Source organism: Zosterops lateralis (assembly GCF_965231275.1).
Source record: "Zosterops lateralis genome assembly, chromosome: 6".
In the NCBI taxonomy this organism is placed as follows: domain Eukaryota; kingdom Metazoa; phylum Chordata; class Aves; order Passeriformes; family Zosteropidae; genus Zosterops; species Zosterops lateralis.
Window position 1 is genome coordinate 4,798,929 of NC_139761.1, and position 24,082 is coordinate 4,823,010.

Genomic DNA, 24,082 nt, shown 5'->3' on the forward strand with positions numbered 1-24,082 from the left:
TGTGCTTAAGAGCTTTGTTGAGTAGGAAGAGACTTGAGCTTGTGCTTAATGTTATTAAGTGCTTAACTGGTTTTGTTCAATCAGGTTCCCCCCCCACCCTCCCTGGCTTTTAAAGCAAATTCTAAACCCTTGGGCTGTATCTGAAAGGATTTGGAAAAGAAGTGACATCCAGATACTGCTGGATGTTTGACTGCTGAGCTCTGCATTCCTGCTTTGAAGGCTGGTTCCTCTCAATCTGCTCTCATTGCTATCCCAAACCATCTCCAAGGCTCATCTCTGCTCACCAGGTGACTAAGAAGAGAGCACAGAGGGTTAAGGACATTTAACACAGGCCTTGGAACAATTCCTAGAGAAGTTTGGATGTCCTGCAGTTTCCATCAGTGATCCCAAGGCAGTGTGGTAACCCCAGGAGTGCTGCCTGAGGGGTTTGCTTGTCTCCAGGACCCTCTTCAGCCCCAGCAGGGATTGTTGGGATTCAGCTTAACTTTCACTGTAGCTCAGACCAAGAAACTCATGTAGGATTCCTTCATCAAACATCTGCTTGCTGTGTGAGCTGTGCCTGTTTTTAAGAGAATGGCGAAAAAGGATGGGAAAAAAAAAAAAGTGGCCAAAAAAAAAGCTGGAGCGGTTTTTGAGAGGAATGAGACTCCAGAAAATAAACAGAAAAAATTAGAACTTTTCCTGCTTCACAGGTAAAAAAGTATCTGAGACCAGGATGGAAATAGATGGAAAACTTATGCACAGATGAAAGGCTTGAAATGAAATACATTATGCATGAGACTAACAGTTGGAATCTGAGAGGCACTGGGAGGTAATCATCTGAAAAGTGGGAACAGTTCTGGGCAACAATACCAGCCCATTGCAGGGGCACCCAAAAGGTTTCCAGAAACTGGAAGCAGCTGAAATTGCAGGGGTGGACTGGCCTTTTCTGGACAAACCAGACTCTCCTTCCCCCATGTCCTCTCCCAGGTCTGGAGGGCTCCTGGGTCACTCCAGGACAGGCAGTGCTGTCCCATGACAAGCAGTGACAAGTCAGAGAGGCTTTGATTGGCAATTTTAGAATGGAATGACACCCCCAGGGCTGTTCCAGGCTATTTTTCTATGAAGAAACAGTCCTGTCTGCACATCTGGTGACACTGCAGCAAATGGTAATGTGAAGATGCAGCGTGCCCTGAATGAACAGTTCAGCTGTGAGAATCAGATCAAAGTTTTTGGGCCAGTAATTCCTGGAAATTGAAATGCCATTCTTTCCTCTTGCAGGTTTGCAGATGCCTGGCTTGATAGAAAATGCTTGTTCTTCCAGTACAAAAGCTTTCATTAGAGAAGATTAAAAAGTGTTATTTCCTCTTATGGTAAGATTGATAAGAGGCTCAATACTAAAAAAAAAAACCAAACCAAAACAAACCCAGCAGAAATTCAGGTAACGCTCTGTGTCAGTTTGACTTCAAACCCAGCCTCTCACAGAACCACAGAATCATTTAGGTTGGGAAAGACTTTTAAAGAGTCAGGCAAACATGACAACGGAGTGACACAACACACAGGGAAGGAAATGCAGGAATAAATGTTCCCATGGCAGGGACCAGAGCTGCTCCCATCCTGCAAGGTGGGAAAAGAGTTGCACAGGTTTCTCAGAGGAGTATGGAGCTGACTTGTGGGTCATTCTGCTAAAACCTGCAGCTCTTCAGCTCAGATTTTAAGTTAAGGCTCAGAGACTGGCAGCAAAAACCTCCAGAGGCCTTTCAGCCCCTGCTGTTTATGTGCCCTGGGCTCTGTGACTTCCCAGCTTTATGGGACTCAGTGATGCAAAGCCTGGGGCCAGTGACACCTTCTCTTCTCCAGGCACGTGCCCTAAGAACAGCAAGAGGTCTGTGTTTGTTCTGAGGGCAGTGGAAAAAAGAACCTTTTCAGGCAAAATGATTTATGGTTTTGGGATTTTTTTTTAGTGGTTCCTTGACCTGCTGTTGTTACACACTAAAGAGACTTTCTCCTGTTATTTCCTCTGAGTACTTTGCCCAGCTCCAGCTGAGGGGTCCCAAGGCCATCCAAAGAGCACAACTGCAGCCACCTCTGCCTTCCTCATGGGCAGTTTGAATGCAAATTGTACTGCAGCTAACCTTTTTTTTTTTTTTTTTTTTTTTTTTTTTTTTTTTTTTTTTTTTTTTTTCCTGGAAAAGTTCCTTCTGTTGGGAATGTCTCCCAGGCTGTCTAAATCTCAAGATGTAGTTTTAAGTCCCAGTGGCTGATTGTTCAGAGTTTGATAGTTTAATTCTTTCACAAAATCCATGCTGCTGAGGGTCCATGCTGCTCAATGAACACTGGCAGTATGAGTGTAAGAAGGCATTAAACAAAGCAGAAGTTGGTTGATGTCTCCAAATTTAGGTATTTTAAAACATACATACAAAACCCAGTCCAGGACAAGAAAAGGAGTCAAAATACAAGAACGTCAGACGTGATATTGTAAGGAATGTATTGACAGTAACTGGGGCAGAACTCAACTGACATCATCTGTTTGGTGATGAGGGGGAAAAAAAAAGTGAGAAAGGAAATGTCACTTGGAATAGTCCAGCTCTGACTTATTTGAAGTGTCCATGAGCCTGAGGAGGGAATGCAGTCCCATCAGTGAGCATCAGGGCATGATGAATTAGGTGATTTGCTGAAATGCTGGTGAAGTTTCTTTATAGTGAACAAGGAGGGTGGTAGCTTTAAGCTCTGGTTCTTGTCAGCTGTGAACATCATAAGTGGCACTGGTTTGTTTAACTCCATTTTCTCCCTCCCTGCCCTGTCCTTATCAGACCTTCTCTTATCTTTAGAAAACAGGTTAAAATGGAGCTGATGTTGCCTGGCTTTCACAGAATCACAGAATGGTTAAGATTGGTAAAGATCTGTAAGGTCTTTGAGTCCAACCACATACACAGCACCACTAACCCACATCCACAATGCCTTGTGAACACTTCCAGCACTCCATGCTGCCCTGGGCACTCTGTTCCAATGCCTGACCACCCTGTCAGCAAAGAATTCTTCCCCAATATCCAACCTAAACCTCCCTTGGTGCAACCTGAGATCATGTCCTATGGTCCTGCCATTTGTTACCTGAGAAAAGAGGCCAACCTGGCTGCTTTCAGGTGGTTGTAGAGAATGAGAAGGTCACCCTTGGGTCTTTTCCACCTTTCCATCAATTTTTCTCTCAGATCTTCCCTAATCAAAGGACTAGAAGTGAGGTTTGCATCACCCTTGCCAGTGTGACACTGACAGGCACTGGGCATTGCTGAGCAGCAGGGACACCTGGCTGGGCTCAGGGCTCTCCTCTCCTCCACAGGTTCTGCATGAAGTGGGTCGTTCACAGCCTTGGGGAGCACCACAGTGTTGGAGGCAGCAGTGGGTGATCCAAAACCAGCCCTTTTCCTGACACAACAGATGGGCTGCTGCTGTGAAAAAGGAAATGAATGTCATTGCATGGCTTGTAGTCTGACAGGAATGTCTGGAGAAGCTCTAATGTTGCTTCCCCACGAGCAGCTGTCGTCTGCATCCTCTTCCATAGCCTCCTGGGTGACTTCTTATTTTGAAAACAGCCCATCCTTCCTTCCACATTCCGTCTGGATGGAGGTTTTTGCTGGAGGGTTTCCTGCTCTTGTCTCCCCATTCCTGCACAGCTCTGCTTTCTCAGTCGTGCCAGCGCAACTGCTTGCCCTTAAAAGTGGATCACTGAAATCTCAGCAAAAAAAGAAGTTGTTATTTTGTTTTTTTAAACTCAGACCAGAATAGAGATCTGTTTTCCAGCCACAGTCCCAGCACAGCTGGTAGAACAATGCTCTGCAGCAGAGGACCAGCAGAAAATGCCCAAATGAACAGTCTGGGGCAGGGAAGGGCAGCACTGCCCTCCCTGGATCCATCACTTGTCCTCCTCTCCTACCCCAGGTGAGGGGAGTTGGACCCTCACAGTGATCCCCATGGGAAGGATCTTATGATGGGAGACCACAGCCACAGAAGATGAGAGAACAGGGAAACTGGGCCCTTGAGGCACCTAATCAAGCTGCCAGGGGTTCCCAATGCAGCAGTTTTTGTCACAACAGTACAGACATGGCAGTGTTTTGACAGGCTGGGGCAGTGCTTGTCATCTGAACGCTGTGAGTTTTTTGTTGAAGATTCTATTCCACTTTCCAAGAATCTGGCCTCTGAGCCTTGTTGACAGCAGGGAAATGTTTCAGTGCTGTACAAATGTAAGTAAATAAATGCAGAAGGTTGAAAATGCATTGTAGGTATGCTGCCGTTACCTAGCACCCAGAGAAATTAGTTTTGTTTGACAAAAATAAAAAAAAAAAAAAAAATTGAAACACCGCCAGGATATTTTGCTCCACTTTAGCTTGTTTGCTAGAATTGTTTGTGGTTAGTAATGAGCACAAGGTTCACTTGTAATAATAATGTAACCATGGTAATAGGATAACACAGGCTGATGCCAGGCTGATTTGCTGATAAGATTTATGCCCTATTATATTATCCAATGCAATTAAGAAATACTTGGACAATTAACATTAGAATAGATTAAAATAAAGGATCAGACAGCTGTGGGTCTTAGGCATATTCCCCAAGTGTTTGTGTCACCCTGCTGTGTTTCAATGAGCAAAGAAAGCATTTGCTTTCATTTCACCAACAGGGAATTGTCATGTTCCTCATTTTTTCCAATTCCCTACACTCATTTTAGTGTGACAGGTCAGAAATGAACCTAGGAAAAGCAACAGGTGTTAATTGGCCTCGTTCAATCTAAATTGAATTTGATGATCAGCAGGGTGAAAGGCAAATGTGTGGGTTGGGATGTCAAGGTTTGCTCCCAGTGGGAAGGAAATGACCAGGAGATGGGAGTCAGAATCTTTCACTCTTTTCCTGTGTGTTTGGACTTCACTGTGCCAACCACTACTTTCCCAAGGCTCCTTTTAGATTATCTTTCTTGTCTTGTAAGCTCTGTGGGGCAGAGAGAACCAGCTCTTCATTCCCCCACTTATGAATCCTGAAGGAACACAGCATTTCTACCACTTAATAAAACAACCACGGGAGAGGAACCAGGATCATCATAAGGGATGAGCCATTTCATAACCGCCTCTGTAGCAGACAGAATTGCATCTCTCACAACATCCTAGCAACAGAGCTCCTCAATCATCAGCTCTTCTCCTCACCTGCAGACATCTCACTGCCTCACTCCTCGCTGTTTCCACATTCAGTGGGGAATCTGGGAGTATTTGTGGGGAATTGAATCTGAATACTTCAGTGACAAGTAGCAGCTTTCCAAAGGAGTGTAAGAGCAAATCCTTCAGCTGTTGCCATAAGCCACGAGATGAATGGAAGACAATTTTGGACTCAATTTTTTTTTTCATATGAGAGTCCTGTTATTCAGCCCTTGCTAAGAGTTTTGAGACGTTTGGTTTGCTGAACCAGTCAGAGCTAATATGAGGACTGGGGCCTCTCTCTTCTCTCAGACTGGTTTTTCATTGGGATGATTGACTGTGGTGTAACTGAGAGGGAGGAAACCAATTTCAGTCTCTTGTTCCTCCTGTGTTTAAAATCCCCATTTTACTAAAGGATGATTCCTACCCCTTTCTCCATCTTCTCACCTTATTGTCCCCTCTTGCTTCTTATGGGGCCTTCATTTTGCTGTTTTCTGAGTGGCTTCCTGAGTAATGAAAAGGCCTGTATTTCATGCTCATTCTCTTTGCTTTTTCTCCTGCCTTTCCAGGCTCTCTCCTCCCTTGTCTTCATGACCTACACTGCTGAGCTCAAATAGCCTCTGTGGTCCTCCCCTCCCTTGTTTTGTCTTAGGTGATGCCTTGTTTTCCTTCTATTTTTCACATAAATCATCATTTCTTGCTGGCTGCTCAATTGCACATCTCCTCCTCCCATGCTGTCCAGCCTCCCCAGTCCCACTGCTTCCCAGGCACCTCATTCCTTCCTCCATGGGGAAAAAACTGAGTTCCTTTCCATCAGATCCTGCTTCCCTTCCTCTTTGCTGATCCTATAACCACATCGTGAGTCTGGTTCATTTAACACTGCATTCTCCTCTCCATGTGATGGAGGGAATTGACTGTCCTGGCAGTTCCTGTGTTTCTTTTCCTCCCTGGAACTGATGCACTGTGAAGGATGAACACAGAAATGTCAGTGGCCAGTCCTGGGGACAGCACCTTGTACTCCTCAGATTGAAAGAGGTGGCGTGTGAGGGAGGAATAGGACTGAAATCTTACCAGATGATAAGTGGGAAAATAAAAAAAATATATATCATTAAGACAGATTTTATTCAGCTGTATTTTATTTTGGAAGCAATGTCTATATTGTACAGCGCACAACAGCTCGGAAGGAGCTGAAATAGCTTTGCATAAATATTGCATGAAGCTTTGTGTGCAAACACATATGAGGCACAGAGCTATATGCAAAACCTGGCTACAAAGGGTGAAGGGAAACGTGGAAGCCTTTGCTTCTGTGTCTGGAGAGCTTCTGGTGCCCTTGGAAAAGTTACTCTGCATTGCAATACAAGTTTCACCATCACCATGCCCAGGGATGCTGTGAGGCAAGATCCATGCGGGAGGGAAAGCCATGGAGAGGATTTTTAAGTCAGCAAGGGTGGCCTAAATGTTGTGGGGCAGGGGTTGAACCTACTTTGAGGCCCTTTATGGGCCCAGATACATAAAAGGAGTAGAGAGACAGAGGTCCAGCATGTGGCTTCTTTCTATTTCTAGTTTTTCTTAGCAACCTCAGGTGAGCTGGGATGATCTGGAAAGACCCTTTGAAAAGTCACTGCCAATTCAAATTAAAAGATGACCATAGATGCCCTGCACTGCCACAGCTGTGGGCTGAAGCAGCAAAAAGAAATGGAGTTGGTTTTATCTTCAGCCATCCTCTGAGCATGTGGCCTCACCTACATCAGGGCCAGGATTTGGGAGTGCTGGTGTTGAGCTGCAAGAGGAAGTGGATGTCCTTTTTTGAAAGCACTTAAGAGTGGTTTAAGAAGACTGTGATGTAAGGATTGTGCCAGCTCTGGGCTCTCAGGACAGGGACCCACCAGGTAAAGCAGGTGTATGGCACACCACTGTGTGTTGTGTGCTGCAAACAACGTGGGACTGAGGAGACAAATTCCATCCCTTCAGTACCACACTCATAATCTTCTGAGGGATAGTGAGAAAGAGCGTTTCACTGTGCTCGTAATGTCCATGAGAGCTGCTGTACAGTGGGCTCACATCTTCCCATACAAACCCCATGTTGTGGAGGACTCTCTCAATCCCTGTTTCCTCCTCTTCCATTTTCTCCCCTTATTACATGTCTGCAACTCAATTTTTGCTCTATTTTGAAACTAACATTTTCTTTTTTTTTCCCTTCAGCATCTGCATTCCACTCTCTCCGCCTCTTTCCACCACATGCCCATTGAAAACCTAATTGCAGATCCTTTGCTGCAATTAGTCTGCATGCTGCTGCAAAGTTCACTTCATTGTGGCTTTTTTTTTTTGACTGGTTTACACACACAGGCTTTGAAGCAACAACTCAGCAGTGCTTTGATCCCACTGCCCATGCCATGGTCAGCATCCCAATGCAAGGACTTCCACGATCTCCTCTGCTTTCCACTTTTCCATCTCCTTACACCCTCACCTCTTCATGCCTGGATTATTTTTTTTTTCCCCAGGTGAATAATTTTGGTTTGAATGTGCTGGTCTGTATAAGCAGCGTTTGGCTCTAAACTGACAGAGGGCAGGTTTAGATTAGGAATTAGGGAGAAATTCTTCCCTGTGAGGGTGTGAGGCACAGGTTGCTCAGAGAAGCTGTGGATGCTCCATCCCTGGGAGTGTCCAAGGCCAGGTTGGACAGGGCTTGGAGCAGCCAGGTCTGCTGGAGATGTCCCTGCCCATGGCACGGGGGGGTTGGAACGAGGTGGTCTTTAATATCCCAACCCAAACCGTTCTGCGATTCTATAATAACAATAACAACAACAACAATAATAATAATTCTGTCATTGCTCTGTGATGGCACATCAGTACGCCGTGTAGGGATCCAGAGGTCACTCCAGAGGATGGAGTTTTTGGGAAGATCAGCGGCTTGCACTCCCTCCTTCATCCCTCACCTTCTCGCTCCTCGCCGTGGAGATGAGAGGAGGAGGAGGATGAAGATGAGGAGCAGGGCGACCACGGGCGTGGAGCCGCGGCCGGGCGGGGATGAAGGCGGGCGGGAAGGAGGGATGGATGAGGGATGGATGAGGGATGGAGGAGGGATGGAGGAGGGATGGAGGAGGGATGAAGCAGGGATGGAGGAGGGATGGATGAGGGAGGAAGGAGGGAGGAAGGAGGGATGGAGGAGGGATGGAGGAGGGATGAAGCAGGGATGGAGGAGGGATGGATGAGGGAGGAAGGATGGAGGAGGAGGGATGGAGGAGGGATGGAGGCGGGCAGTGGGCGGGCGCGGGGCGGTGGCAGCCGGGGAGGCAGCCGGGCGCCCCGCGGACCATTCGCGACCGGCGGCGGCGGCGGCGGGCTCGGCGCGGGGCTCGGCGCGGTGCCCCCGCGGGCAGGGCTGGCAGCGGCGGCCGCCCGCTCCCCGGCGATGAAGGCGAGCCCCGTGGCCGGTGCCGCGGCGGCGGCGGGGCCGGGGCAGGCGGCGGGGGGACCCGCGGGGGCGCCCGATGCGCGCTGGAGGGAGAAGGGCGAAGCCGAGGCGGAGCGGCAGCGCACCCGGGAGCGGCTGGAGGCCACGCTGGCCGGGCTGGGAGAGCTGGAATACCTGCGGCAGCGGCAGGAGCTGCTGGTGAAGAGCCTCCTGCTGCGGCGGCCGGCGGGAGCGGGGCCCGGGGCGCAGGGCGGCCGAGGGGAGCCGCAGGGAGAGGGGCCGCCGCCGCGCAGCCTGGAGGAGAAGTTCCTGGAGGAAAACATCCTCCTCCTGCGGAGGCAGCTGGTGAGCGGGGGCGGGGGGCGCCGCGGGAGGCGAGTGGGAACGCCGGGGGATTCGGGTGGGAACACCGCGGGATGCGAGTGGGAACGCCGGGGGATGCGGGTGGGGAGCATAGGGGATGCGGGCAGGGAGCGCCCCGGGATGCGGGCAGGGAGCACCAGAAGATGCGCGCCCTCTCGGTGTCGGTGCGACCCGCGGGTCCTGCCCTCGGAGAGGCGAGAAAAGAGCTGGGAGCCCCCGCGGGCGGCACCCTCGCCCCGCTGTCACCCGGTGACAGCTCGGGGTGGACGGGCCGTGCCGGGGATGCGCCGGTGACCGCGGAGTTCCCTTCGGGTCCCGAGCCCGGCCCGCGGTGCCACTTCCATTCATGGCAAGAGAGGCGCCGCCGTTGCCATGAATGGAAGTTGGGAGCTGGTTCCCGGCTCCCGGCCCCGGGAGGAGGCAGCGGCCGCTCGGGCAGCGGCGGGATCGGGCCCTGGAGAAGGAAGGGATGCTTTTGTTGGAGGACGCGCTTTGGAGCTGCTGTGGGAAGGGATGGAGGGCGGCATGAAGCGGCAGATCATTTTTCAATGAAAATAGCGTACAGCTGTGCCTGGCGCTCTTTGTGCGCGGCTCAGCATTTGCTTTCACCCAGGGAGAAGTTGGATTGCGTGATTTATTTCCTTGATTTTTTCTTTTCCCCACCCCCCCATTTTTTTCCTCCTTTTAGAATTTTTTTATTTTTTTTTTTTTTCATTACCCTTTTGGTTTAGTTAAATTAGGGTTATTTCCCTTTTAAAAAGATAAAAATAAATTTTTTTTTTCTGCTGAGGAGGGGCTGGGAGAGCCGGAGTGAAGGGCCACGGAATCATTACTCAAAAAAAAAAAAAAAAAAAAAAAAAAAAGGTCGGGGATTTGTGGTAGCACTTTAATTTGTGCACTTGACATTGCAGATTGGAACCAGATGCGGGGCTGACTGGGGGAGGGGGCGCTGGTGGCAGTAGGTGGCGCAGCGAAGTCATCCCTTCATCCCTTGAACCCATCACAGCCTGGCTGCCAGCCAGCCCCGGCTCCCGCAGGAATGGGGGAGAAACCTTGGGATCACCCCTTGGGTTCACCAAAGGATGGCCTTAAACGCCAGCACATCTTCAACCAGTGCTTTTTAAGCATTTGCTCTCCCTTTGCCCAAGGCCAGGCTGGACAGGGCTCTGAGCAACCTGGTCCAGTGGAAGGTGTCCCTGCCCATGGCAAGGAGGTTGGAAGGAGATGATTTTTAGGGTTCCTTCCAACCCCAAACCATTCTATGAATCTATGATTCTATGACTGGTCCACTCCATGGAAAAGATTATTCTGGATTGAATGGGTTTAGAACTAATCTAGCTCTAAGCATCAAAACTCATTGCAATGAATGTATCAGAGCACCCCTGGCTGCCAGTCAGATGATGCACTCGAAGAAACAAAAGTAGGTGAACCTTCCTCCTGCTTCCTCCACTTTCCCCAAAGCCAGAGCAATTAAAGCTGAACAGATGATGGATATGCAACATTATAATACACAGGGGGAAACTGATTGTGTTGACTGTGGGTTAATGAGTGCCTTGCAAAATAATTTCTTGTTGCTTGTTTTATGCCATCAAATTACCTTCATAAATAGCCTTAAAATTCATCTCGCAGCAATTTCATCCAATTATAATGGGAGAAAAGGAAGAATTACTCTTCCTTCCTGCTGCACTGCAAAACTAATAAAAAGGGCTGTGATCCCAGCCCTGGGAATCTTGCTCTCTGCATGGTGGACTCCAAGCTCATCATGTGCAGCAGAAACAAGGCGGTTCCCACACCACAGGCACTTGTTGGCAGAGCTGTTTGGTGCCATTGTGTGAGCAGATGTGATCTTTGAGTAACACCAGTGTGGTGGGGAACGTGCCCTGCCAGGCTGGCACGGCCGTCCTCGCCCGTTCCACGTGCCCAGGTCTGGTCTGGCCGTGTCACACAATCCAGCTTTGTTCTCACAGCTGTGGTCAGCACAGCCTGTTGGTCTTCCTGAGCTGTGGAACATGCTCCTCATGCAGAACTGGCTGGAACAGGCTGGGAATGAAGTGCCTGGATAATTTTTCACTTAAGTATTTATCCAGAGCATCCATCTAAAATGTCAGGGCTTTGTTCGGTTTTTTAAATATAAAAAGAATATTGACAAGGTGTTTCACAAGGCTTAGATGGAGAAGTCTGCTGGTCCTTGGGACTCTTTCACATCTGCCCCACTGAAGGAGCTGATGTTCTTTGTCCTCTTCTTTTGCAGAACTGCTTGAGGAGGAGGGATGCTGGGTTATTAAATCAGCTGCAAGAGCTGGATAAGCAAATAAGTGATCTCCGCCTGGACGTGGAGAAAACGACAGATGAACACCTGGAGACAGACAGTCGTCCAAGTTCAGGTGAGGGCAAAGTGCAGCCTCCCTTGGGACCTGGAATTAAACTTAATTTAGTGCTGGAGTTTTCAGCTGTACAGCAGTAAATGTCTACGTCTCGTTCACACTCTGATAATTAATTCCCACTAACAGAGTTCACTGACCACTGGAAAAGCTGCTGGTTGCTTCTTTCAGAGGAGCATTTCAAGCTTAATTAGATTTTTAGTGTTTGGGGCATTTGTTTTTTCTGAGGCCACCCTCCCATTAGTTCAAAAAGTTCTAATTGTCCTGTATATTAGGGAGGAGGCTGAAGGAAAAACAGTGAAAATAAGCACCACCATCAGGAGGAAGTTATCAAAAATGGTCATACAGCCAGAAAGGAGCATGGAATCAAACAATTTCATCCCCCATGTCTTGAATTTCTTCTCATTGTAACTGTGTTGAAGCCAGTAAGTGGTATTTAACTATGGGGAGCCTTTCCTAGAGGCCTCTAGACTTGTTCTGAACACACTAAAAAGTGGAGAATCCTCCAACTTGCAATGGTTAAAGCCACTGCTAATTTCTAGTCTGAATCTGGCTTGTTTCAGCACTGATATTTTTATATCCTTTTCTCCCCTAAAGAAAGGTCTTTTCTAATACCTGGCTCTTCCTCCTCTTGGAGGTGCTATACGTTATAGTTCCTGGCTTTTATTTGATGAGCTAAACAGGTCAAGTTCTTGAAGTCATTCATTTTAAGGCATTTTTCCAAGCTCCTAAATAGCTTGGTGGCCTCTTTCCAATTTTTTAGCTTTTTTTAAAGCATGCTGGATTCAGGGACTGGGCTCAGTGTTCCAATGTTTCTTACCAGGGCCATGTAGACTGCTGAAGTAATTTCCCTGCTGCTCTTCATTAGCTTCTTTGTACATCCAACAATCTCATTAGCTTTTTTTTTTTTTTTTGCCATATCATTAAGCTTGATTGAGCTGCTTTTCCATGCTGACTAAGCCCTTTCCAGGATTATTGTTTTCCAGGATGCATCCCCATTTTCTAGGCATGCTCTGCATTCCTTATTCCTAAATGAACAATTTAATTTTTGGTTGTGGTTTGTCATTTGTCCTTGAGTAGTCCCAGTTTACCAGGAAATTAAATCTGATGTGTGTGCACATTATTTGCCATTTTCCTTCTTTCCTGTCATCCACAAATATTATGTTTATCTCCAGAACTTTGAGGAAAGTAATGGATAGCATTGAGCCCAACACTTTTATAGTTAAGTAATAGTTGGAGAGTCTGTCTTGGAAGTACAACACTCTATTAAATGAGAGGGCTGCCAAGCACAGCCTGGATCCTTTTTGCTAAAATCTGAAAATCCCTGTAAGGGTTAGAACCCCAACCCTTGTAAAGTTAAAAAAAAAAAAAAATAAATCCATATGCTAAGATATGTTCCACTGTTTTAAGTGCTTTCCTTTTAACCAAAGTAAATTCACGGCAATAAGGATATTACTAAATTGTTGGCTGTTTTTGGGGGTGACTGAATGAAATCCCATAACTACTTGTGTTAGAGTAAGCCAACTCAAACACCAGCTTGACTGCCTTTCTAGGGACACAAATAGTAACTTTGTGTAGACGTAACTAATATAAATCCAAACTCTTATTTTTATAGGGTTTTATGAGCTGAGTGATGGAGCTTCTGGATCGCTTTCCAATTCATCTAACTCTGTCTTCAGTGAGTGTTTATCCAGTTGCCATTCTAGCACTTGCTTTTGCAGCCCTTTGGAGGCAACACTGAATATCTCAGATGGACGCCCTAAATCTGCAGGTATAGTAAAAGCAGGTCGAATACATCATACTCCAGGAGGTGGCTTTGGCTTTGGAAATACTGCCTCAGGAGTACCTGGGTTGGATTAACCCTTCTTCCTTTCATGTTATGCTCTGAAAAGATCCCAGTGCCTCTCACGTACATGGGTCATGGGGCAGGAATGTTTGCCCTCCACTGGTCCAGTTTTGCACATGAATATGTCACCCTAAACCCATGAAAATGGCATGTGAAGATCTGACAGCTGCACTACCCAGCAGAGGGCAGTGGTACCTGTACACAGAAACACATCAGTCAGCTGGTTTCTCTTTCTTTTAGAAAAGCATTTTTAGTGAATGGCAATAATTAACAATAGCTCTTAGCCATGTCAGCGTTAAAGTCGCAGAGTGAGGAGCTGGCTACAGGTTTTAGGAGGTCAGGGCACTTGTGTTTAGCAGTCATTTTGTCAATTCTGATGGCCCTCAACCCCTCATGGTGAGGTGTGTGAGCATGGTGAGGTGTGTCCTGCTTTGTATTTATACACTACAGACAAATAGACATCATGAACAGGGCAGGTACATTTTGTCTCTTTGGCAGAGAGCTGTGAACTTTCCTTGAACACCAGTCTGAAGATGCAAGCCTTGATTTGTGGGATGATTCCATAGGAAGGCCTTCTCTGTTCTCCAGAAAGGACTCTTCAATAGGACTGTTGTGATCAAGTGTTGTTGACTGCAGATATTTTCAAAAGCTTTAGCTCATTCTGGGTTGGGGAGGATGGTTCCAACCACAGCATTTCCAATTTGCCTTCTGCTCTTTAAGGTTAACTTAGAGTGATCTGTTGTGAATTGAGGACAGAATAATTCATGCTCTTCTGTTTTCTGAGCTGGGAAAATACAGCCTGGGATACATTCATTCTGAGATGCTGACAAGTCCTCTAAGTTTTCCTGTGAGCAGCTCGAGGTAATTTAATGCTCCCTGTTGTAAGGTGTATGTGATCTTCATGAGCCATACGTTAAAAAAAACCACAAAAACAAAAACAAAAAAACACACAAGGAATTCCAGCTGATTTCATTGCTGGACCTAAAAAAACTAAACCTCATTATTCATGCAGTCTCACTTTCAGAGATGAAATTTCACCAACTGACAAATTTTAAAAATGTCTTTTTGTCAACATTCCTTGAAGGCAACATAAAATTTAGGAAATGTAGGAAAACTGAGAGATGATCTGAAGGAAGCTTATGCTCTTAACCTCCCTGTTCTTCTTCTCCTGCTCACAGGGGAACATCATCTCTATCAGCAAGTTTCATCAGTGCTGAAACTGATGAGACCTCTTTGAAATAAGCCTTAGATAAGTGATGAGCACTGAGCATTCCAATTGGAGTACCCTGGCTGAAGTTTCCAGCCCAAGGGCAGAAAACAGGACTGGCAGAGGATCATTTAGATTGTACCCCTACCCAGGAAGACAAGGGCAACTTAAGCTTAAAAAAATAATAATAATCTTAGTTGCTTGGGTGGAAGGCCTATTCTTAAGGTCACTTACGTCTCTAGTAAGCTCCTTAGCCATTAAATCTGACTCATGCATCTTGAAACGCACTGGATTTCTCTGGCAGAACTCTTTGCAGAGCCAAGGCTAGGATGTCAGCTGGATTGACCTGCACTCCTTGTACTTGTGTGAAAACATGAGCCTGTTTCCCATTCATTAACCTCTTATCACTCAAAAGGAGCATCTGTTATTACTATGAGCATTGCTATAAATATTATGATAATAATAGTAGTAACAATAACAAAAACAACAATAAAACTAGGTCTGGATTTTTTTCCTGACCTGAGACATGCTTGAAAGAATCCGGAAGTGAAACTTGTCAACAAGCTACGAGAATTAATTGTTCTCTTGTCTGTATTTTTCATGTTTCTCTTTGGATTTAAAATTCATATATGCTGAGGCCTGCAGAGAGTGTCACAGGTGACTCTGTAACATATAAGAGACCCTTGCAGACTTCTGGGTGGCTTGAAAGGAAGATAGGAAGATCTTAACAACCTGGGCAGAGGTTTGAAACCAATGTACACGTTCTCATTAGGGCTGCAATTTTTATTGTTTTATCCATGTGGTCACAGTGGGGTAAATCCCACATAGATGCAGTGACAGGGAGGCCCACAGAAGGATAGTGCTGCTTTTTATATTGCTTGAACAGCACCCCTGGTCGCAAAATTGCTGCTGCTGTAGTTAAAGCTTTGCATTGTGCACATAGATGGACCGGCGTCCTTGGCAGCACATTAAAAACGTAGCACAGCTGTCCCTGGCAGGCTCTCTAAACTCTTCTAAAATGCCTTTCAGATCTCATAGGCTGGATGGACTATAATAAGGAAGGCCAGCATGAGGACCAGACCGCAGGCTCTGTCTGTCGCTCTTTATCCACACCGCACTCAAATTCCCTCGATGTCGTTGCAGATGTACATCCCAAGTACCAGTGCGATCTGGTGTCTAAAAACGGGAACGACATCTACCGCTACCCCAGCCCGCTCCACGCCGTGGCTGTGCAGAGCCCCATGTTCCTCCTCCCCGTGACTGAGAACCCCCAGCGAGAAGAGGAGAGGCTCGCTTGCGACATGAGCGACGTTTGCACCCCATCCGAAACGGACTCGGGACAATCTGCCAACGCCTTCCCCCCGCCGAGCTCCTGGCCGGCTCCGTGCCCTTCCACCAGCAAGAGGATAGACAGCTACATCTTAAGCCTGGTTCAGAAAAAGACTCACGCAGTAAGGACTAACAAACCCCGGACGAGTCTCAACGCCGATGCCGCCAAAGGGATCTTGAGGCACGGCAGCATGTGCGTCCGGCCGCCGGCAGCGATGGTGGCCCACGGCAACGTGGTCAACCTGAAGAGCGCCAAGCCCGTGTGTTTGCCTCCCGGTGGGGCCCCCGCTCCGGACCACACGGCTCCCTCCCCGTTAAAGCAGAGGCCGAGGGAGCCGGCTGGAGAGCAGCTGGAGGGTAGGAAGGCCCCTTTGCCAGCAGCTTTCCCACCTGGCACAACGGCAGAACTCCAGAGCAAGCACCTGCCACGAGGTGTCAAACCGGCACCACCGGAGCTGGGTCGCAACGCCGTGGCCACAGCCGGGGATGTCCCCAAGGAGAACGGCCAGCTCTTTGCTGTGTCTCCCAAAGAGACCCCGGGCAAGCCAGTGGTGCTGCAGCCAGAGAACAGGGTCAGCCAGCCTCCCAAAAAGATCCTGTTGAAGAGCAGCTTGCAGGCGGCTCGGTCCTCATCACCAGCTGTCGAGGAGAGGCCCGCGCTGGATTTCAAAAGCGAGGGCTCCTCCTCTCAGAGTTTGGATGATGGGCTGCTGGTCAACGCCCAGTACATCCCTGCCCAGCAGCAAAGCATGAAGCTTCACAAAGGCACCCGGAACGTCAAGATTCTGAAAAGCTCTGCCTTGAAACACAGGTCCCACCTTGCCAACGGGGTGGAGAACAGCTCCCAGGCCTTGCGGGAGAAAACCAAACTGGTGGGCAAGAAGTGCCGCTTTCCTGAGGAATTGGATACAAATAAGAAACTGAAAAAGCCCTCGTCGAGGGGGAAGAGAGGCAGTGGCTTGCCCATGGAGCCGAGCCTCCCGGGCCGGCAGGCCGGCCTGCACAGATCCGCCCTCCGCTCCCACGGGCACGGCCGCGAAGTCGTGGTGGCCAAGCCCAAGCACAAGCGCGCCGACTACCGCCGCTGGAAGTCCTCGGCAGAGATCTCCTACGAGGAGGCCCTGAGGAGGGCGAGGAGGAACCGGCGGGAGGGCGTAGGAGTCTACTCACATGTGCCCCTGCCCTACGTCAGCCCCTACGCCTACGTGGCCAGCGACTCTGAGTACTCGGCCGAGTGCGAGTCCTTGTTCCACTCCACCGTGGTGGACACGAGCGAGGACGAGCAGAGCAACTACACCACGAACTGCTTTGGAGACAGCGAGTCGAGCCTGAGCGAGGTGGAGTTTGTGGGGGAGAGCACGACCACCAGCGACTCTGACGAGAGCGGGGGCCTGATTTGGTCCCAGTTTGTGCAGACGCTCCCCATCCAAACGGTCACGGCGCCGGAGCTGCATGAAAATGCGGCCAAGGCTTTTGTCAAAATCAAAGCCTCCCACAACCTCAAGAAGAAGATCCTCCGCTTTCGGTCAGGCTCCCTGAAGCTCATGACGACCGTCTAGTGAGGTGACTTGGTGGAATGTATCTGCTTCTGCTTTCGGAAGCGAGGTGCTTTTTTTTGTACATATTTCCACAGATTTTTTTTTGTTGTTTTGTTTTTAATACAAATATTTAAAACTTAAGGTAAATTATGTCACTTGTCTTCAGAACTTGGGTGGATACTAGTGCCTTTTATGTGGAAATAAAAGACCGTTACACTTGTTCAGAAAAACCCAACAACACAACACTGCCATTTCAGTGGTGAACAGCCTCCAGCATGTGGTGTCAGAAGGCTTTGAGAAAAGGCTAAAAGGTTTCTGGGAATGGATCCTCCTTGCCTAGTTTTTCCAGTTCTGGGTCCTATACAGGATGTCGACAGCTTAAGTTCATACATTTTTAGGGAATAAAGGGGAGGGAGTGAGGGTGGTTCTTCATGGTTTTGCTTGTCTCTTTCTGCTGCTGCTGTTGCCACATCTTGACCTTTTTTTCCTTCTGGTACTCTGGTCTGTTTTTTTTCCTTTTCTTGTTGATTCTCTTCTTGAAACTCACTCCTGTCCTCCACCAGCCTTCCCCCACCAGGAAAGGGCTCCTCCTGTTCAATCTGTCTCCGAGGTTAAGTCATCTTCCCTGGAGCGCACTCTGCTCTGACCTCCTGGGAGTCCCACTGCAGACAGCGGTGGTGTCCAGACTAAACTGCAGCTGGAGCAGCTGACCAAGGCTTAGTAACTTCATTATATTGTGTAAAACTGCTTTTGAAAAAGAAAAAAAAAACCCATATGCATGTCATGTGCATGAGTATCAGTAGTTTTAATATTCCTGTTGATGTCCAATTTACTGTACATCATCAATGGCTGTTTTTATATATATATAAATATATATATCATTGTGTAAATTAATATAACACATCATATGCTGTAATAAACAGTCTGTTTTAATACTTTTTTAAGTTTGTTACGTTGGTGCAGACCCAGTCAGTGCTTTTATATTGGTGTTGTCACCACTTAGATGTCTCCTGATGTGACCTGTTAGTGTTCCTTGCATTTAGCCATGCAGGAAACGGGGCAAGTTTAAAATTCTGCTGTGGATGTGACTTGTGCTTTGAGGGAATTGACTTGTCATGGCTCCTTTTGTTCTTCTCATAGCTTGCATTTTTCCAAGGGCAAGGTGGGATTTAGGAGCTCAGAGGAATCCTCAGGTTGTTGCTGATGGGCAGCTCACATTTCAGAGCAGATGGAAGTATAATAATAATCCTGCTCCTCTGTCTGGGTGCTTGCAGACTTTGGTTGGTACAACACGGGGGCAGATGGTTGGTTTCTGTAATCAAATCGATCTGTGGGACACAACAGGTGTCCCCATGGAATGTCCAGTGAGTGAATCCCCAAGAGCTGTGTGCTCTGGGAGCTGAGCTGGGCTGGGTGGGGGAGAGCATAGGCTGCCTGTCCATGGTGCCCTCTGTAGCTTTAGCTCTGTTACAGCCCTAGGAGGGTCATGGAAGGCGACAGTTGGGTCACCCACTGGTCTGTGTCTCAGGTTCTTCCCATGGGGCTGGAGGGGAGTCTGGCAGCAAAGGAGAAAGGAGCCCTCCATAGGCAGCACTGCTTCCTTTCACAACAAAAGCTTTGGAGCTGCCTGGTGGGAAGGATGGAGGTTTTGGGCAGGTTTCTGCAGGTTCATCTTCTGCTTTGGCATACACAAAGAAGTGGACAAACAACTGGAGTGGGTGCTGTGGCTGGTGTGGATTTCAGAGATATGTGTGCAGCCTCTCCATTCCATAGCAAGGTCTGAGCAGAGCTTTCACTTGTGGTTCCTCTGTGTCCTTCCTGCTGCCACCCACCTGAAAGGCAGAGCAGTTTTTTTCCTCCCAGGTTTCCTTGCCTTGCAAATGTAGGAAGAAAAGATCCACTCAGAATTAAATATCTCAGGGAGCAGCTTCTGAGACAGTGGGAACACTTTTCCTAAGAGGCACATTTTATTTTTTAATTTGCAGTATAGTAAATCCCTATTTATTAATGTCTCATATTATTCTTTTCCTATTTATGTGGGTTCTTTTCTGATTTTTGGTTTGGTTTTTCTTTTAAAGGAGTGGAAAACCAGTTTCTGTAAGGATTTTGCAGTACATCACCAGGCTGGAGATTTAGTGACCCAGAAAGTCCTTGCAGTTCCACCTCCCATGAAACAGCAAAAGCTGTAACTCCTCTTATCTGCTCATAACTCTCCTATTACTTTATACATGGAAAAGCAGCCTGTATATGTGTATATATATGTATGTTTGTATGTATGTAAAAAAAAATTATATATTGGTTTAGAATAATTCATCCAGAAATTGCTGGACAAAGGCTTCCACTACAGAGAGGAAAGAGAAGTAATGCTTGTTGTTAAATATGGCATTACTAAGGCTAAACAACAGCTTAAAGCCATCCCATTAATAACTGATGGGTGTTATATCAAGCAAAAGGAATGTCTTGTGGAAGCTGGTAGTTTCTTTCCTAGAATATCTCTTAATCGTGTCACATAATCTCTCTTTGAGTGAGAAAAACACGTGCAAATCCCTGTAAATCTCCTCAAAGGTGTAGCAGAGCAGCAGAGAGGATCCTCAGCCGTGCACTCTCTGGCTGTGAAGGAGCTGCTGGTGGAAAGACAAACCCACACCCAGTGGCATTGGGATGATGAATTTTTAATTGCAGTGCTATAGCAGATTTCCTTGTATCAGGTGAGGGAGGCTGGTTTTCAAAAGTGAGCTGCTGAATGGTTTCTTTTCAGATAATTGAGTAAAAAAAAAGAAAATAGAATAACCACCTAAATATCACTGTATCAGCTGCAGCCGCTGTATTCTGCAGTTCTCTTGTTGAATAGCTTAATACCAGACTTGGAAATGGGCTGATGGTATCTCCCTCTTAATTGCATCCGAGTCTTTTCAGTTTGGGGAAGGAATTTTCCTTTTCTTACATGATTTAGGTAAGCATCCAGAATCCTTTAAACAGGCCTAGTTTTTTCTATCGACACCCAACCCCCTCCTTTTTTCTTTTTTTTTTTCTTTTTATTAATAACAGATCTTAACAGTGCTGGAAAAGTACTTGATATGGTCCCAATACACAACACACATTCTCATCTCTGGTTCTGATTTAGGAAACACATCTGAGTAAGTGAGTTTTTGCAACGTGAGGCTGAAAAACATCTGCTGATCTTGGAGACCAGTTGAATATCTGGCACTTCTTTAAGCTACCTGGCTTTCCAGCTTCACAGCTTGCCAGTGGTTTTTTTTCATGATGTTCACTTTTTAATTATCCCCAGCGTTTATGGTTGTCTTTGGAAGTCAGGAGCGGGAACATTTCACTGCACTGGGAGCTGTTTCAAGGTGGGGGTAGGTGGTAGAGGAGAGTTTTGGGATTAGATATTCCTATGCTCCTTATGTGCAGGAAAGTATAGGAGCATAAAGGAACATGAGCTTTGAGCTGGATTCCTTGTGGTTCAGACCATGCAGTGTTTCTGCACCCCTCTGGAATACTATCTGAGGGAATCAGCACTGTGCACTCCGAGGGGATGAGCGTGTCACTAGGCTGTCTGCCTTCCAGCAGGTTTTCTGGGTCTATCCTCTGCTCCCTCACTCCAGCCACCAGCTGTGGGTCAGCAAATAAAGACTCAAGCTGTGTCTGGTGGTGTGTGGGGTCAGGGAGAGGCTCTGGCGTGGTGCCCAGACGTCCCAACTGTGTGGGGCCCCTGCCGTGGAGCTCCTGCTTGCCTGAGAAATCCAGTGTGCTTGTGGAGCAAGGGCTCAGGCAGCTGGGTCTGAGGGATAGGAGGAGTGGAGAGCCCCAGAAATAGAGTGCTCTCATCCTGGGTCATCTGCATTTCTGGAAGGGGTGGGAAAAGGAGGTGTTTCAGCCTAATACCTTCTCAGTGAGAGTGGACTTGATGGAGTCCTCCCAGGGACTCTGCCTCATTTCTTCCAGAACTCTTTGAATGATCAAAGCCACCACTCTTGGCACTCCCAGTTGCTGAGGTGCTTAAACCATTTGACCAAATCCTGTAGGAACTGGGGACAGGAGATGAGCTTCCATTCCCCAGGTCTGGGTTTGGCCTCCCACAGCACAGCCCCTGTTTGCAGAGAGCCTGCAGGTCCCAGCCCTCTGCAGCTCTCCTGCTCCTGGGGCTTCAGCAGGAATCTCTACACCCCTTACAAGTTTTCTGCTCTTCTCATGGCTTGGGGTCTGTGCTGGATAAGGACTGAAAACAGATCCTCCACAGCAATCCTGTGCCTTCAGTAATCCCAGATCTGTTTGTTGGCTCAGGGGAAGGTCAGGCACTCCTCAGGGGGCAGCCAGCAAAGCCATCCCTGAGGGACCTGCCCCCCTTCCTGTCACAAAGGGCAGCAAGGACTTTGATGAGCAGTGGTGGCCACCTGGCAGGTGACCCACCAGGCTGGGCATGGCTTTCCCCAGGCACCTGATTTTTCTTACAAGAGGGAACAAGGACATTTTTGAGGAAGCAGAAACAGCTAAATACATTATTAATAGCTAACTTCAGAGTATGTACCTTTGGAGTAGCCAACAAAAATAAATATGACTGAGCTGCTAATACAAAAAACGGAATCATTCTCAGCTTAACATTACAGATGGAGAACTGTGGTGAGAAACAATTGATGCTGGAGCATGTCCAGAGAAGGGCAATGGAATGGAAGAAAAGATTGGACTAGAGCAGAAGTCTTGAGAGAAATGGCTGAGGGAGCCCAGGAGCCTCAGCCTGGAGCAAAGAAGGCTTAGGGGAGACTTTATCAGCTTTTCCAACTCCCTGAAAGCAGGGTAGAGCCAGGGAAGGTCAGTCTCTTCTCCCAGTTAATGAGCAATAGGACATGAGGAAATAGCCTCAAGTTGCACCAGGGGAGGTTTAGATTGGATATTAGGAGAAAATTCTTCACTGACAGGGTGTTCAGGCATTGGGACAAGCATCCCAGGAAAGTGGTGGAGTCACCATCCCTGGAAGTGTTCAGAAAATGTGGCACTTGGGGACTTGATTTAGTGGTGAACAAAGATGGTGTTTGGATTAAGAGTTGGACTTGATCTTAGAGTTCTTTTCCAACCTTAACTGTTCTATGATTCTATGAGTTGCTTTGGAGTTAGAAAATTCTCACAGTTCTGGGATGAGAGGAGATAGGTGAAAACAAGGGGGATCTATTTAAAAGGGATACCAGAAAGTAGTTTTTTACACAGCAAGGAATTTGTTTCTGCTGGAAATAGTGAGATGGATGTAACATCTGCAAGTTCAGAGGGAAAGAGAAGGTAGGGATGGATGTGCTCTACCAATGATTTTAGATGCCAGGAAGAGTGTGAGGTGACTGGACTGCAAACAGAGGCCAGGCTTGTGCGCTCCTCCTCGAGATTTTTTTCTGAATTGCTGAAGCACCATTAGCTGGGGGAGATGCATCATCCTGCTGATCCAGCAGACCATTTCCTGTGTTCCTCTGATCTTGAAGTAACTGATGGGAGTTGTCCATGCATTTGAATTTTCCTCACTCTAATATTTTTTAGTCTTTTGCCCCCCCAACTTCTGCTGAAGGCAAGTTTTCCTTTGCTTTGCCAAGAAGTTCACTTTCCATGCTTGGCTGGTGGTGACATGCATTTATCCAGACTGTGGACACATGGTTTTGGTCACTCTTGTCTTCTGGCACAAGAAATTCATCCACACTTTCAGGCAGGCACTCTAAATCCTCTGTTATGGTGAACATCATCCCCTGTACCACAAATAGAATTATGGGCACAATCCCTGTGTTTTCCTCATGACTTCAGTCCATAAATGAATCTACCTTAGGAGTCATTGTTGGGCAGCAGCTTTACACCCTGCAGTGGCTTATAAACTGCAGGAAAAGCTGGTGACCTACAAACCAAATGAACCATCCTTGAGCCAGAGTGCCTCCGCTGCTCTTTGCCTTGGGAATTTGCTGTCCTTGGGGAATTTTTCTGTCCATCTGACTGTGTCTCCACTTGTGCCTTGCTTTGGAGCAACAGAGCAGTCTGGAAGTGAGTCCCATGGTCATTTCCTCTTGACCAGCATTGGTTGGGGCAGCAGAGCAGTTTTGGAGCATGCTGGTAGAACACTGACCCAGGGGAAGGGCAAATGTGCTTCCCCCTGAGCAGGGATCTGGGGATCTGACCCAGCAGTGGCTGCCTGGAATAGCTTCCAGTCAAAAAACATGGACAGGCTTGGTCCAAGTGACATTAGGGACTAGACTAAGTCTTGGCTGAAGTAAACACTTGAACATTGTATATTGTTCTTTTGGGGAGCTCAGTTTGTCAGGGCCTGAGTTTGGATCTGCTCCTTTCATTCCTTTCATGCTGTGTGACTTGCTGATGTAACCAGAGCCTCTCTCTCTCTCAATTAATGGCCTTTGTTTCCATGCTGTATTCCTTTAAGATCAATAAAGTGTATTAACATTAACAACTTGATTTCACTGAGCCAAGCTCTGAAAATCTGGATTTTGTTTGTTTTAAAGGAGTTGTAAGTCCTGGGAACTAAGACTTCCTTGACAATATTAAAGGAAAACCTGTATGTCTTGGATTCTGACCTTGTGATGGGGTTCATGCCATCAGGCTTTGAAAGTAAATTGTTTTATCCCCCCTTAAAAAGGTCAAGTCTTCTGTGGTCAAGGGCAGGAAGCTGGAAAATTTGCAATCTGTTGAAAAATGTGTTCCCTGTGTCTCCTTACGAGCTTCATGCCCCCAGAAATGAGATTTTCACCAAGAGGGGAGGTATGAGGTACAGGTAGGAGAAGGACCTAATAAATCTTAATCTCCGAAGTGCTCATGCAGTTAGTGTTTAAGCATGTGATTAAGCCCATTCTTACTCAGTGAAGCA

The 24,082-nt window shown here is 47.3% G+C and overlaps 1 protein-coding gene across 1 annotated transcript; it reads left to right on the top strand.

Moving 5' to 3' along the window:
• Positions 1–8,568: 8,568 nt before the first annotated feature.
• Positions 8,569–17,872, top strand: DACT1 (dishevelled binding antagonist of beta catenin 1; the record flags this gene model as incomplete). Its single annotated transcript, XM_083863474.1, has 4 exons — positions 8,569–8,916; positions 11,186–11,318; positions 12,931–13,086; positions 15,398–17,872. The coding sequence occupies 4 exons, from the start codon at positions 8,569–8,571 to the stop codon at positions 17,254–17,256; spliced, it is 2,496 nt and encodes an 831-aa protein (XP_083719600.1). The 3' UTR covers positions 17,257–17,872.
• Positions 17,873–24,082: the final 6,210 nt, after the last annotated feature.